The sequence below is a fragment of the Parasteatoda tepidariorum genome, chromosome 9, assembly GCF_043381705.1.
Source record: "Parasteatoda tepidariorum isolate YZ-2023 chromosome 9, CAS_Ptep_4.0, whole genome shotgun sequence".
Lineage (NCBI taxonomy): Eukaryota > Metazoa > Arthropoda > Arachnida > Araneae > Theridiidae > Parasteatoda > Parasteatoda tepidariorum.
Window position 1 is genome coordinate 65,853,427 of NC_092212.1, and position 16,035 is coordinate 65,869,461.

At 30.3% G+C, this 16,035-nt stretch overlaps 1 protein-coding gene across 1 annotated transcript; it reads right to left on the reverse strand.

Moving 5' to 3' along the window:
- Positions 1 to 474: 474 nt before the first annotated feature.
- Positions 475 to 3,834, reverse strand: LOC107457203 (peptidyl-prolyl cis-trans isomerase G-like). The gene has a single exon (XM_071185842.1). The coding sequence runs from the start codon at positions 3,832 to 3,834 to the stop codon at positions 475 to 477; it is 3,360 nt and encodes a 1,119-aa protein (XP_071041943.1).
- Between the last annotated feature and the right edge of the window lie 12,201 nt (positions 3,835 to 16,035).

Sequence of the window (16,035 nt, forward strand, 5' to 3'; positions counted from 1 at the left end):
GGGTGAACTCGGCAGTGGCATTTAACCTTAAGAAAAACATTAGTGTAGGGTGAACTCGGCAGTGGCACTTAACCTTAAGAAAAACATTAGTGTAGGGTAAACTCGACAGTGGCACTTAATGTTAAAAAATATATCAGCTAAGAGTATACCGGGGCAAATTTATACAGTATTTTACAGGGAAGTGGTACTTTCTCATATTATTAATCAAAGAATCGACAGTATTTCAAACAGGGAATTTTATTGTTAGAATTACCCCTTTTTTAGAATTGCATTTTTTCATTATAAAAAGAAAAAAATACAATGAAAAGTAGAGTAGAGGTTATAGTCAGAAAATTTGTGAAATTAAGTAGTTTAGAATTGCTTCAGAAAAATATACTCGTGTGAGTGTAGACAATGAGGGAGATAAATTTCTGAAATTATGAGGAGTTCCCATTGACGACTGCGTCTTTGATCAGCTGCGCAAAATACTTCTCTCTAACCTCTTGCGGTATTTTTCGAAAATATCGAATCGATTTTTAAGATTGTTCCACGAACACTTTCAGCGTTTGTTTGTTTTGACAAGCAGAACATCTGTCTTCCAAACCTTTTCATATTCGTAATTTTTTTAAAAGTGGACATAAAGTTACTTTTTTTCTCTTTGTATCTATCGATTTCTGCGCAATCTGTAATCACAACTTCAAATGGTGGATGAATATCTTTAGAATCTTTTGTTGTTCTCGAAATATGTTTTGCATCAAGTGATATGGAAATTGTTTTTTTAATCTTGAAACGAGAATCCATGTGCTTTGGAAACCTCGTGTTGGGAAGATAATTACCAATCATGTAAGCTTCAAGCTCATTTTCCCTCGAACTCATACTATCATTTGAAGAATGAACAAAGTTTTTATTATATGTGGATAAACCAGCTTCGAATTTTTGATGAACTGTGCCGTTTAGATCTTTAGTACTCTTTATATATTTTTTATGTTGATGGGACTTCACGCTGTTTTTACTTAAATTTTTAATTATGCAATTCTTGGAGTCGAAACCATTGCTACATGAATCTACAATTTCAGATTCACTGATAAAAGTTTTTTCCGATTCTTTTGATAACTTATTTTCGCGATTTTGATTTCGTTCCAGTTTCGTTTGAATGAAGTGTTCCATCTTTCTATATGATTTTGCAGAATTTTCTGTAAATTTTAACTCAGTTTCGAGTTCTTCAACAGATATAGTACTCAAGCCAACATTTCCAAATTGTTTAGATTCCATATTCTTAATACTCGAATTCTTAATTTTCAATTTATTGAAGTCTAAACAACTATATGTTTCGTCAGCATTAAACTCAGTGACCGAATTTTTTTCTGTCTCCGCTAATAAGCCATTTTCTCTAGAACATTGTATTACCTTACCTGATTCTGAGAGGTTTCGTGTAGATTTCTTTTTATCTTCAAAAGCTTCATAAATTGTAGATTTTGTTTCAGCTTTGCTAGGTACACAAGCTCTATATCGCTTAGAAATCGTGTTTTCTCTACCCGGGGCATTTATTTTTGATTTTATAATGTTTAAATTCCCCCATTCTGAATTCTCAGTTTCACATCCATTTTCTTTAATTTCCTCTCTTAACTTTATTATGTCTTTTTGAGTTTTTTTAAACTCTTTTGGATTAGAATAGTTTATTTTCGCAGTTGATTTATCGTGGTTTTGTACAGTTTTCCTTAACTTAGTATCGAACTCTCCATGAGATGTGGAACCCTTACAATTTTTACTAGATACAGAAGTTCTAGATGGTTTGAAATTTGAATTTATACTTGGACTATTAGCATTTGATTGATTGAAGTTTAGACTTGCATCATGTGTTTGACATCCTGTGTTCTTATTTTCATCATTCTCCTTCAGTAGCTTTAATGTACCATTTTGATTTTCTCTTAACTCCTTTTGGCTAGAACATTCGAACTTTCTCGGGGATTCATTTGAATTTCGAATAGATTTCTTTAACATTCTCTCTTTACTTAATACATAAGTCTGAGATAGATTTAAATTTGAACTCTTATTACTTCGAGTTCCAGCTTTAGAAATTTTGATGTTCAAATTAGCGTTTCTCAAACTAATTGTATCCTGTTCAATAATAAACTTTTCTCTCGTTTTTGTTGATGACTTAAATTTATCTCTTTTTATCTCTTCATTTCTACCAGAACATGTTCTTTTTTCTGTTAGTTCAGCTGAATTTTCGACAGATTTATTTAACCTAGATTCGAAGGCTTCATAAGACACAGAACTCACTCCCTTTTTACACGAAAAATTAGTTTTAGACTGTTCGGAATTTGAACTTTCAGAACTCAATTTCTTAATTTTAAATTTCTTCAAGTTCAAATCCACTTTACGTGAACCTGTGGTCTTACACTCACTGACAAAGTTTTCTTCTGGCTCCTTTGATAAAGAGATTGTATGATTTTGATTCGGTTTTAACGCCATTATATCAAGATTCAAACCATTTTTCTCACCAAAGATATTTTTTCCGGAGGAAGTAGAAGAAATATTTTCGTCGGAATCATCAACCTCTTTAATTATTCTGCTATCATAGGTTGGGGACGAAAAAGACAGACTTGATAATTTGCCACTAGAACTTGAGTAATGGCTCTTTTTAGATTCATAAAAATTTGGATGAGAAGTTGTTTTTTTGACTGGTGATTCTTGGTAGCATTGATTAGACTGTCTGCATTTGTACATCTCAAAGCTTGACAACTGTCGTCTAGTTTTGTTTTTCTTCGAGTTGACTAAGCTACTTCTGAGTTCTTCAACTAAACTAGTTTTTAGTTCATTAACTACACTAGTCTGGTGGCTTTGAACGGATTTATTAGTTGATGCAGTAGATTTTTTCAGATTACTCCTTTTTCGTTGTTTAGGTCTTTTAAGATGTGTTTTTGATTTAATTTTCAAAGCATTTTGCTTTTCAATATTTGATTTCTCGGAGTCAAATTTCCGCCAATAATTTCTGGCACGTTTATCAATTCTTTCGCATCTCATGTTTAGAAAACTGAAAGAAAGCGCTCCACTTGCAGATATCCTATTATGTGGATTTTCTGCAAGGAGTGCTCCGAGAAAGGTTTTTAAATTTAAGACGCTTTCATCAAAGTTCGAACCAAAGTTAACCTGGTTAAGCAGATCGATTGTCAAACCTTTTAAGATGTTGTTTCCATGATTGTACGATGGTAAAATGTATCTTGTAAACATTTGTAAGCATATTATTCCACACGACCAAATATCAATAGCAGGACCATCAATTTTTCCACAAGCAATCAATTCCGGTGGTTTTGAAACTCCAGGATGGGAAATGTTTGAAATCTTAATATCATCAATTGACGACAGAGTGCTGAAGTTGCAAATAATAGCATTCTCAGTTTGTTTACATATAGCTATATTTTCATCACAAACATTAAGCAGACAAAGGGATTTTTGGTGGAGGTATTCCAAACCTTTGAGTATACCTTTGACAAAGAATAACTTGCGTTGAAAGCACTTTGGATGTTGTAGGAAGACACTAGAGTTTAAAACGTCCCGCAATGTTTCTCTTTCAAAAGGCGAAATGAAAATGTACATATCCTGGCCAGCAGTTACTACATGCAGGAGAGGATTTAGATTGATTTGGCGCAATTCTGACCAATAATGCAATTCTCCAACTGCTGGCTTAACGACAAGTTTGGCGATGATCTCCTTTTTTGAATATTTATTCTTAAAAAGAATGCACCGAGTAAAGTTACCTTTATTTAGAAATTGATTAAATTCGTAACTTTTACTCTCTAGAAATTTTAATACCTCCTTCAAGCGGGATGGCTTAATTAGTGATTCATTCATCTTAATTTGATCTGAAGAAATTTAAGAATCAATTATATGGTAAAAAACTAAGTAAACTTCTGATATTTTGAAATCCATTACTTAAAACAAATGTTTATTTATTTTATGTTTGTTGCCAATTTGATTGACAGAAATAAATTCGGAAATTAATTTATAAGCTTCATTTTTATAAGCATGTGTTTAATGCAGATAATTTTCGTAATGGTGGGTCAAAAGCCGAGGTTGAACTAGATCAACGATTAAAGATGTTCAGCTTTTTTGGGGTAGGAGTTTTTTCTTTCTGATCGAATGTGGTTGCCACCCCTATGATGACCGTCGAAAAAATATGAAAACCTGATTAAGTGAAAAAATTTTTATTTTATTTTTCCTATGAGCTGCACAATCTGTCTTCCCGATGAGCAGACCCAGTGCGTTCTCCAGAAGTGGTATCTACTCTTTCAGGACCACCACAATGGGTGAGATACAGTTGGCCATGTTAATTTGGACGTCTAGTTTCTGACACACTAGATGGCAGCACCAAGACTCTATTTGGATGCTAAAGTGCACCAGGAATTTAAATTTGGTGGAAATGCCAACAGCCAATAAGGCACTCCAGGGATCTTTTACATGCCGCATAATCATACGACATGGCCGCTGAGGATTTTCTGCAACCTGAAAATCCGGTGTCTGGGCCGGGGATCGAACCCGTAGACTTGGGCTCAGAAGGCCGACGACAAACCAACTGGGCCACCCAGCCACGAGTGAAACATAGTTTCCTGCGAAAAGCTCATCAATTAGGTTCTCTATTTTCCTCGAAGGTGCGGTGACCGAATGAGAATGCTAAACTAGTTCACAGTGAAGAGTGATATATCCGTGCAACACATGTTCAATTCCTTTTCTGAGAGCTAGAAGTGAATTTTTTGCCATTTTTGCCAATGTCAATTGAAATTCCAATCACAATTTGCCTAGCTAAAGTGAACAAATATCAATTTTTTAAATGTATCTTTATCTTATCTTATTTAAATTGTAATTTTAAATTAATAAATCGAAATTCATCTCCATTATATGGCTAATAGAAATTTTTACCTTTTTTTGACAAAAACCATGCAACATACAAATTTTTTTTTTCTTTTTAAGAAAGAGAATAAAATAATTTAAAAATAAGAAAATAAAATAAATTTTAAAAATTCAGTTTTTCAAGCGAACTTAAAAGTAGAAAACTATTCTGTTTCTCTTACACACACGGTTGGCCTGACAGCAAGGGGAATCTAACCCATGATCCGTTTACCACTGAGGATATATAGCGTTAGCACTGTGGGTGCTGTGTGCTGATTGAGGAATTCATTTTGGCCATCATTAGGATTCGAAACCGGGCCACGTCATTTGGAGACGACTTCATCTCATTGAGCCATTACGTTACCTCACTGAGCCACCACCGCTCTAGTTTTCAGAATTTAAAAAAAAATAATAATAAATCTGAAGGGTGTGTTTTTCTTTTTGGTAGTAAAAAAAATAATGAACAAATAAATAAAAAGTAACTAAAATAAATCAATATTTTTTGCAGCATTATTTTTTTTAATCGTTTTTACCGCCCAACCTCCGTTGTTTTTTGTCAGCCATTATTGTTTTGTTCCTTAAAAGTCGATAAAAAATCATTTTGCTTATAAAATATTCAGTTATTATAATTTCATTTAAATACATTTTAGAAATAAGTGAATCAAAAAAGCATGAAAGGATATCTGGATTTGAAAAATAATCAACTGTACCTGAAAAAAAAAATTTAAACCTAGAGGTTTTTTCATTCTAATTTTTTTTATTAAATTAATCAGTTTTTTTTATTTTCATTTCTTTTTTCGTCATATGTATTCATTTTTTTAAAATTACTTTTGACATCAAGTCAAAGGCAAGCTTATAAAATGTAGATTGCGAGAGAGTTTAATTTTTCTACAACAATGGAAAAATAATTATTATTTAAAGCGAAAAATATTTTTAAAAAATCATGAGAATATAGCACTTAATACTAACTTACAGTAATTATCGGACAAATTTGATTTTCGAAAAAAACTCGTTATTTTATAAAAAGGCCTTTCGGCTGGTCAAATTTCACTTTTTTAATTGCATTACCATAGACTTAATAACGGTTCGCTTATTTCTTTTTCTTACTTTAAAAATAACAGTTAATATTTTTCGAATTAACGGTTTTATAAAGGAATCCGGTTTACCGAAAAACGGAATGTCAATTTTTTTTATTCACTTTCTACACACTTTTGAAATTTTAAGTCTCTATACTTATAGTTTTTGCACAACAAAACAATGTAACGTAAAGCATAAGAAGTGTGAATTTTTTTGTGACATTAGTTGTCATGACTACTGAACAAATTGTAATTTCTATTTAGTTCATAAACAAATATGGTTCTATCAGTCTAATTTCAACCAAAGAATATAGAAAGGGGAAGCATAAGAAGCTCATCGAATACGCGAGAATCTTTATGGTGAGGTATGCTATACCAGAAGAATAACTTATCGGATGAGCAACATACTCAGGTATAGCAAAACATCATATGTACTAAAAGATACAGTGCATGCTAAAAAGAAGCAAAATGACAGGAAGAACGTGCCCTGAGAATTGATTGTTAGATAACTCTACGTGTATGGTTGCATACGCTGTTACCCACCAACCTCCATTTTATTCTCTCTTTCTATCTCAAAATATGTTAGCAGATTTACTCAACATCGATGATATAAAAAATGTAAATGGATGATATGTAAAATATATATAGCTTAACCCTTTAATGGGTCCTTTATTTCTAGTAAAGGTAAATTAAAGTATTTTTGGAATTGAAATTGTTTTAAGAACAGTAATTGATATAAAAAAACTCATTTAGTTTATAAAAATGCCATTTTTTTGGTGGTAAATATATTTAACATGACCTATTAGGAACTTACTGACTTTTATTTTTCTTTATTAAAAAAAAAAAATTCCTTAAATGCTACAAACTTCAAAAGAAATTATGTATTTTATAACTTTTATACGTTTTTTAAAAGTTGCAAATGGTTACCAATTTTATTCAAACTCACTTCAAGAAAGCTGAAGTTATTGAAAAAGTGAAACCTAAATTAAAAGTGGTAAAACGTGGTGGTAAGTATACTTACCACGGCCTTCAAAAGGGTTAAGTAAAAATAAAGTTCTGTTTATAAGTAGTGCAAAAATGCAGAATAAACCAACACTTTTAATTTTTTATTTATTTTTTTATTTTTATTTTAACTATATGATTTTTCTTTTTTAATGTCAAGACAGTTCTTTTCAGCTAGACAATATTTTTCACTTTTTTAACTTTCTTATTTTTACTGTTTAATCTATTATTTCCGTTAAGTCAAGACAGTTTTTTTTTCAGCAAAAGAATTTTATTATTATTATTATTATTATTATTTTAACAATTTAATCTATTATTCCGTTTTAATGTCAAGACAGTTGCTCTCTGCAAGATATTTTTTTTTCTTTTTTTTTCATTTTCTTATTTTAACTACTGGATCTATTTATCTGTCTTAAAATCAAGAGAGTTTTTTTCAGCAAGATAATTTTTTTTTTTTACGTTTTATTTTTGCTATTTGATCTATTTTGCCGTTTTAAAGCCATGACAGTCCTTTTCAGCAAGATAATAAGGTTTAAAATTAAAGCTTCGCTTAGAGACTAAGGTGTGATTTTCATTTTCCTAGAAAAACAACTCCTTTAAATCTTCCCTCGAAATCATGAGATTCGTAAATATAGAATCAGCTTTATATAAATAAACAATCAAATCTTGAATGAAGCGTAGCCATATCGCCAACTTTGTTTATGTTTTTCTAAACACTATTATTTCCTCATCGATAATACATAAAGAAGCGGCTTATTTGTCCAACCGTTCAAAACATGGAATATAACTTCACACTACCAACTGAATCAATAATGTTTATGTTTTTCGTTTTCTTTTGAATAAATTTCTACCAAGTAACAAATGTATCCTAAATTAGCACATGTCTGTCCGCGTGACGAAAATTCGTCATTTCGCTTTCAACCATCCGTTGCCAAATGACAAAAATTCGTAATTTGTATATTGCAGTAATTAACTATCCAAAAAAGGTATAAAGTATTCGAGTTCGTCTCCAAATCCTTAAATTACTATAAAATATCAGTTTCTGGGCCTCTTTGAATGAAAATTTTAACACTAACATTTCATTTTTTAAAAATTATAATCGGTGTTGACCAGACAACCCAATTCTTAATTTACGACTATCAATGTTCAATCCTGCAGCATTATAATTATGAATCCAACCCAAAAGACAAGAGAAATCCTAGATCAAGTATTTGGACAAACTAGTCTTGTAGAAGGACTTTTTTGATAGAACTAGCCCAATTTTGCGTTGCTTGGAGAGAAAAAACCACGAAAACATCCTACGGTTAGCCAGATGGCAAGAGGGCTATAACGATGGTTTATCTACCACTGATGATATTTTACCTCAGCACTGTGGTCGGTGCAACTCGTGAGTAGAATTCATATCAACTAGACACCACTGGAATTCGAACCTAGGTCACCTCATTGGGAGAACACTCTATTCCCTGAGCCACCGAGGCTTCTTTTCACACTAATAACTTATAAAACGTAAAACTAATATAGGATCTAGATAATTTAATTACATAATATTTCATCTTCGTATGTTCAAATGCGCATGAATAGCCAGCTTATAACGGGAATCGTACCTCGCACCGTAAGATGATTGTTCCAGATATGGGTTGCTATGGAAATCTCTAAGGTGGAAACCTCTGTACTGAATCACTCTGTTCTTTAATCTTAATCGGAAAGCGAACTAGATCTTGAAGGCGATTCTATGTATTCATGTAGGACGCCCTACTGAAGAAACGGTTGGTCAAGGAAGGGATTTTATAAATACTGAATAAAATCTTTTTAACCCTTTCGAAGGACGTGGGAAGTATGCTTCCCACGGCCTTCGTGGTGGGAAGTATACTTCCCACCACTTTTTTACCACATTTAAATTAGGTTTCCATTTGTTAATGACTTCAGATTTCTTGAAGTGCGTTTGAATAAAATTGGTAGCCATTTGTTAGTTTACAAAAACGTATAAAAGTTATAAAATACATAATTCCTTTGAAGTTTGCAGCATTTATGAAATTTATTTTATAAATAAAGAAAAATAAAAGTCAATAAGATGCTAATAGGTTGTGTTAAATATATTTACCTCTAAAAAAAATGGCATTTTTATAAACTATATGAGTTTTTTTTTTTCTTATATCAATTACTATTCTTAAAACAATTTCAATTCCAAAAATACTTTAATTTACCTTTACTAGAAATAAATGGCCCTTTAAGGGGTTAAAGTTACATTATACTTTTTCTAATACAAATCAGCGATGACATTTTGATTTAAACGCTAACATACAAGAATACATTTACATTTAATTTACCCTTTCAATTTGGAATAGCAACAGGACGTGAATATAGAAGGCGTTTCTTAAATACAAGTAGGACGTCCCACAATAGAATTGGTTCAGAAAAGGAATTTATAATTTGCTTTTAATTGTTTTAAAAAGTGTGTTGCGTTTGTACTCTTTCTTGTACAATTAGATTTTAGTCAAAATTTAAGTTTATCAATCAATTTTTACGAATTTTTGTAACTATTATTATTCTTTTATTTCTATTGACAGCTCTGTTAGATAAATATATAAATAAAAGTTTTGAAGTATTAAATCGTACCACTTTAAAAAATTACATTTTTAACCATATGTATATATACCTAAAAGTAGGCGAAGGTATTTTGGGAATGATGTACCGTGTTTCATCTGATTAAATGATTACTTCTAATTACTGACCCAAATTCAACGATTCATAGCAAAGCTATCTTGTTTATTAGATTCGATTGTCAATGCATATTAAATTATAATTTTTCCTCAAATTTTATTTGCAAACTATTCACTTATCGCTTATTAGTTCCAATTTTATCTTAGTTTCGCATGAACATTTCTTATTCATATTCTATTTTCATTTTCAATGTATTTCGTTTCGAATACCGAATTCAACACATCGAATCATAGCAAATCTATCTCGTGATTTTGAATCATCTTAATTGTTAATACAAATTACATGATATATTTTCGAATAAATGTATTTATAAATTATTCCTTTACCTCTTGCAGTTTCGCATGAGCATTTCAAATCCGTATTCTATTTTCATTTTCAATGTATTTCGAATACCGAATTCAACTCATCGAATCATAGCAAATCTATCTCGTGACTAAGAATCATCTTAACAATTGTTAACACAAGTTATATGATAAATTTTCCTGTAAATGTATTTATAAATTATTCTTTTATCTCTTGCAGTTACGCATGAACATTTCAAATCCGTATTCTATTTTTATTTTCAGTATATTTTCTTTATTATATAAAAATTATGAATTCCGCTATTTTTTTTATTGAATGTAAAAATTAATAATCTCTGAATTTTATTTATTTAGTACAAGTACTTTATAAAAAAAAAATGCTTCCTATTTAGCTTTCATTTATAGGTTAATATTTTTTCATCTCATTTCTTAAGTGAAAACGGAGTATTACGATCGTTAAATTTAGTTTTGTAATCAGTTGAGGGCTACCCATAAATGATGTCACTGTTTTCCATTATTTTTGAGCCATCCCTATGTCACAAAGTATCAATATTTAACAATACATTTTATCTTGTCACACATAACGGATAGGATACATAAGCATATATTTGCAGTTCAGAAACAAACCATGACACGTTGAATCTTATTTTAAGTTTTGTTTCTAAAATTTAAACATGCGTTTTAATGAAGTTTGTGAGCATAACAATAATTTTATATGACTACAAATTTTGAAGGAAATAAAGAAAAGTTTTTTTTAACAAAAATTTGTTTCTACAAAACAGCAATAGAATCCTTGAATTTGATTTATATTGCTTTAAATCTTATACGTATTTTATACCTGCCAACTTTTAATCCCTTCCATTATCATTTTTCCCAGTGGTATTAAAACTTCAATTTTAAGCAAACAAATACGTTGTATTTGAAAAACTTAAGTTGACAACCATGCTAGTAGCGCATATTAATATATGTGCTTAATTTTTGTAAGAATAGTGGTGATCAAAATCATCTAAAAATTAAGTTTATAAAAGGAAAATAGTATATACTTACTACCACTTTAAATATGAAAATAAAATCTTCCGGGAAATCCAGAAGAGTTGGCATGTATGGTATTTACTTATTAAACGAAAAATGCTCTTAAAAAGAGTTTTTTTTTATTTTTAATAATAATCTTTAAGTTACTTCACTTTATTTGTCTTATTTATTAATGTCACATTATTTGTGACATAATGAAATGCAACAAATAAAATAAGTAACGCATATTAATATATGTGCTTAATTTTTGTAAGAATAGTGGTGATCAAAACATTTAAAAATTAAGTTTATAAAAGAAAAACTAGTATATATTTACTACCACTTTAAATATGAAAATAAAATCTTCCGGATAATCCAGAAGAGTCACCATGCATAATGTATCTTGAGAAAGCTTTACTATCTCGGTGTTGGGCGCGGAGCGCCACTAACCGATTAATTTAAATTTTCAGCTGTGTTTATTTAGGACCAAAGTCGATCAAGGTTCAAGCAAATATATTTATATATATGTTTAATTTTTTTAAAAATAGTGGTGATTTTAAAGATTGTATATTAAGTTTATAAGTACAAAAAATAAAAAGAAATTATATATTTTACTACCATTTTAAATATAGAAATAAAATTGCACACCAAATGCGTAAAATTTGACAGGTATGTATTGAGATCGATTTTAAAACAATTGAAATTTTTTTTACTAAATTTTTTCATTTATTTTTTTAATATTTCTTTTATTGACGCAAATGTAAGCAACAAATTAAACGAAATCAGTGATGGATTTCATCCTATGAGGTTTTTGGGTGTAGCGTGGACCAGAAATAAATTTTCAAAACGAGATCTGTGAATAACTTTGAGCCCCCACAGAGACACGGTAGAAAGTAACGCCTACTTTCTACTTCCTGCTATTCGAAATTCCGAAATGCATATTGATCAATACACGGGAATTTAAAAGTAACAAGTAAAAATATCTGTGCATAAAGCAGAATTAAGGTCAAAAGTAAAAAATATATAGATCAAGAAAAAAGTAACGAGTAAAAATTAAAAGCATAAAACAAAATACTAACAACTAATAGATAAATTAAAATTTAAATGTTTTGTGTTTGTTCGCCCCTATTTGATTATTCAAAGGCACGTTTCCATCACTTTCTATCGTAACCATATCGAATGAATCTACGAAAGCAGTCGAGCAACAAGACAAAATCCAAAATTCTGAAAGATTTCGCTTTTAATTGATTTTAACTCTATCAGATATTTCGCAAAAAAGGGTAGAAGTTAGCAGCCCTAATTATTGCCCTAAAAATTGTATAATTTAAAATTGCGTGTAAACTAATGTTCTTTCAATTCGAAATTTTTTTTCCATTATTGTATAAAATTTTAAAAAAAATTTAAATGATTGTTAAGAATTATTATTTTTTTTTATGACATTATCTTGGGGTAGACGAGTTTCATAATAGTCTACCCCAAGATAATGTCACAAAAAAAAATTAATTCCTAACAATTTAATTTAAGTTTTTAAATTAATTAATTAATTAATTAATTTTTTTTGTGACATTATCTTGGAGTCGACGAGTTTCATAATAGTCTACCCCAAGATAATGTCACAAAAAAAATTAATTCTTAACAATCATTTAGGAATTAATTTTTTTTGTGACATTATCTTGGGGTAGACTATTATGAAACTCGTCTACTCCAAGATAATGTCACAAAAAAAATTTAATTCTGAACAATCATTAAAATTTTTTTTAAATTTTATATAATGGAAAAAAATTTAAATGATTGTTAAGAATTACTTTTTTTGTGAAATTATCTTGGGGTAGACGAGTTTCATAAGAGTGTACAAAAAGTGTTAGATTCTCTTAAAGAGTGCTCGAGACAGGTCCGGATTACCCATTATGCCAGACTAGGCCATGGCCTAGGGCCCCCAATGATTAGGGCCCCCTTAAAATGGTTTTTTTTTAAATAAATTTTAAAAAATTAGAAGAAACAATGATTTTTCAAATTGTTATGATTATTTTTTAGTTCTAATTTAATAAAATAAAGTAAAATTTAAATTATTATTATTTATTTTGAATATGCCTTCTTAAATGAAAAGATATATAAATACTTTTATATTTGAATATATAGAAAATATACGAGAAAAAAATTTAATCTAAGGGTCCCAAAAATTTGAATGGCCTAGGGCCCTTAATCCGCCCCTGGCTCGAGATATGATCCGTTATTTTTGAAAGTGGAATAAGTCCAGCTTCAGAGGAAAAAAAGTTTGTTAATAGTAATTTTAATGAGTTACAAATATCCATTTTTTATGTTCATACATTCAATGGAGTGTGATTTGAAAGAAAAAAAAAATTTAGCTAAAAATTTTACGACAAATTTTTGTGGAATAATATATATATATATATATATATATATACAGCAAAATAAATNACGAAAGGGACACCCCTATATATATAATTCTTAATTCTTTCTTATAATTCATATCACTTCTTATTCCACAAAATTTTAGGAAGTGATAGTACACACCCAAGCAAACTAGTTTTATCAAAGAATGCATGGTCGAAATCAAAATGCAAAGGTGCTGGCGCATTTGGAAAGTTGTTTGATGTAAACGTGAAAGCTCCATTCCTGTTGCGAGTTACTGCGCTGCTTGTCGCCAAGCTTCGGCCGTTGCAGGGAAAGTTCGTGATATGCCTGGTGTGTTTCAGAATGTTCGCCTACCTTTTCTTCGCCGTTGTACTGCGTGCATAGCCGCTGCCAACCTCTGTTTTGAACACTTATTGGAATCGCATGACATTAAATTTGCTTTTATAACTTAACTTCATCGTTCTTTGTGTGTTTTTGACTCATCTAAGAACATAAACTTTGACACCCTCTAGCGGTTTTGCATTTTGGTTTCGACCATGCATTCTTTGATAAAAATTGTTTGCTTGGGTGTGTACTATTACTTCCTAAAATTTTGCCCATCTTTTTAGAATCACCCTGTATATAAACTAATTTAATTTTGGAAAAAAATTGCATTTAAAAAAACCTTAAGTAAAACATAGTTTACGATTCGTTTATTTTCAAACCCAACATAACTAATATCAGGTTTACGCAATCCAGCAATGATTTACTAACACATTTATAAACTTATTTAAATTTGGATGCATTAATATGTTGTTTTTAAAAATCTTATATTATAATTTATTTAATTAACCCTTTAACGGGCCCTTTATTTCTAGTGAAGATAAATTAAAGTATTTTTGGAATTGAAATTGTTTTAAGAACAGTAATTGTTTTAAGAACAGTAATTGATATAAAAAAGAAAAAACTCATTTAGTTTATGAAAATGCCATTTTCTTGGTGGTAAATATATTTAACATGACCTATTAGGAACTTACTGATTTTTATTATTTTTTTATTTATAAAATAAATTCCTTAAATGCTACAAACTTCAAAAGGAATTATGTATTTTATAACTTTTTTACGTTTTTTAAAAGTGACAAATGGTTACCAATTTTATTCAAACTCACTTCAAGAAAGCTGAAGTTATTAAAAAATGGAAACCTAAATTAAAAGTGGTAAAACGTGTACTTACCACGGCCTTCAAAAGGGTTAATGTATGCATAAATATTTAAGGAAACTAATTAATACGCCAGCAAGTATTAAATGGATTTATTAATTTGAACTTAATCAGGATTTTCACGAACCTTATTATTTTTAAAGACTGGTAACGAAACGATAACAAACCTCGATTACACTTCTGACTTTAATATGCATATTATTTTTGCAACGAGAATATATCTTAGTGAAAACTGTGTTCTGTCATACCCCCAAAAGTTAAGGTAGTATAAGAAGTATGTTTAAAAACAAAGGAAGTAGTATGTTAAAAAAAGAAAGTAATTTGTTAAAAGAAAGTAGTATGTTAAAAGAATAAAATAGTATGTTAAAAGAAAGAACATTCCTAGAAGTATAAGTGCCAATTAACTAACCCATGAAAACCATGCTGAATTAACTAATTTTAATATGATTAATTATTAACTTTTCTGCAAAAGAGGTTCTTTCTACAATTTAAATAAAAGAACGCAACCATTAAACGTTTATAAGACAAAATGCACTCAATGCAACACTACTATAATAGCACATAGAGACCAATAAATAAAGTGGTTATTAAGCATTGAAGAGTAAAAATTTTAACATTCTGAGTAATTTATGGTGCCGGAGAGGCGCCTTCCAGTAGAAAGGGTTAAATTTTAAGATCATGAAAGTTATTAACTAATTATGTAAGTCTTGTCCATTTCATTATCCATTTAGTCCGCCTATCTTGTCCATTTCAGTGCTAAATATTTCCAAAATACGCTAACACTATCGGTAGAAGATGATTACTATTTCCTCAGATAGGTTAGATTTTTGTCTGTCAGTCCACCGGAGGTAGTTCTGAAAGTCAAATTACAATATTTAATAAAATTAATATGCGTTTTTTATGGGAAGGGGGAATAAAACATTTTGAACAAAAGCAAACTTATTGGTGGTTTGCTATTTTTTGATTGGGTCTAATAAAACCAGCAAAACCTTACTTAGAACCTCAGTAACTCAAGGGATGGAACATTCGCACAGATTCGAATGCCAAGGATTGCTGATTGATACGAAATCTGTTTCCGGGTTGCATCAATCACAGTGTTGATATAAAATATCCTCAGCTGTAGAAGGATCATAAGTTACAATCCCCTTCAGACTAACCGTGGTCTTTTTTAGTGGTTTTCTCCTCTATGCAACACAAATGCTGGTTAGTTCCATCAAAAAGTCCACCACAAAGTTTGTCCTAGTGCTTGATCCTACAGTTTCCTTGGGTTAGGGTATTAATCCACTTTTAGATGCACCTGGATTTCAGCCCACGCCCCTCTAAGAAGCTGCAGCTATGATGGAGGAGATAATGATATGGGGAGTTAAAGAGGACTGGTGGGACTTAGGATTGCACACCCCTTCGTTTTGGCGTACGAAAGGGACACCCCTTCGGTTTGGCGTCCGTAGGGGTGACGTGCCAGCGATTAAGTGCATAATAT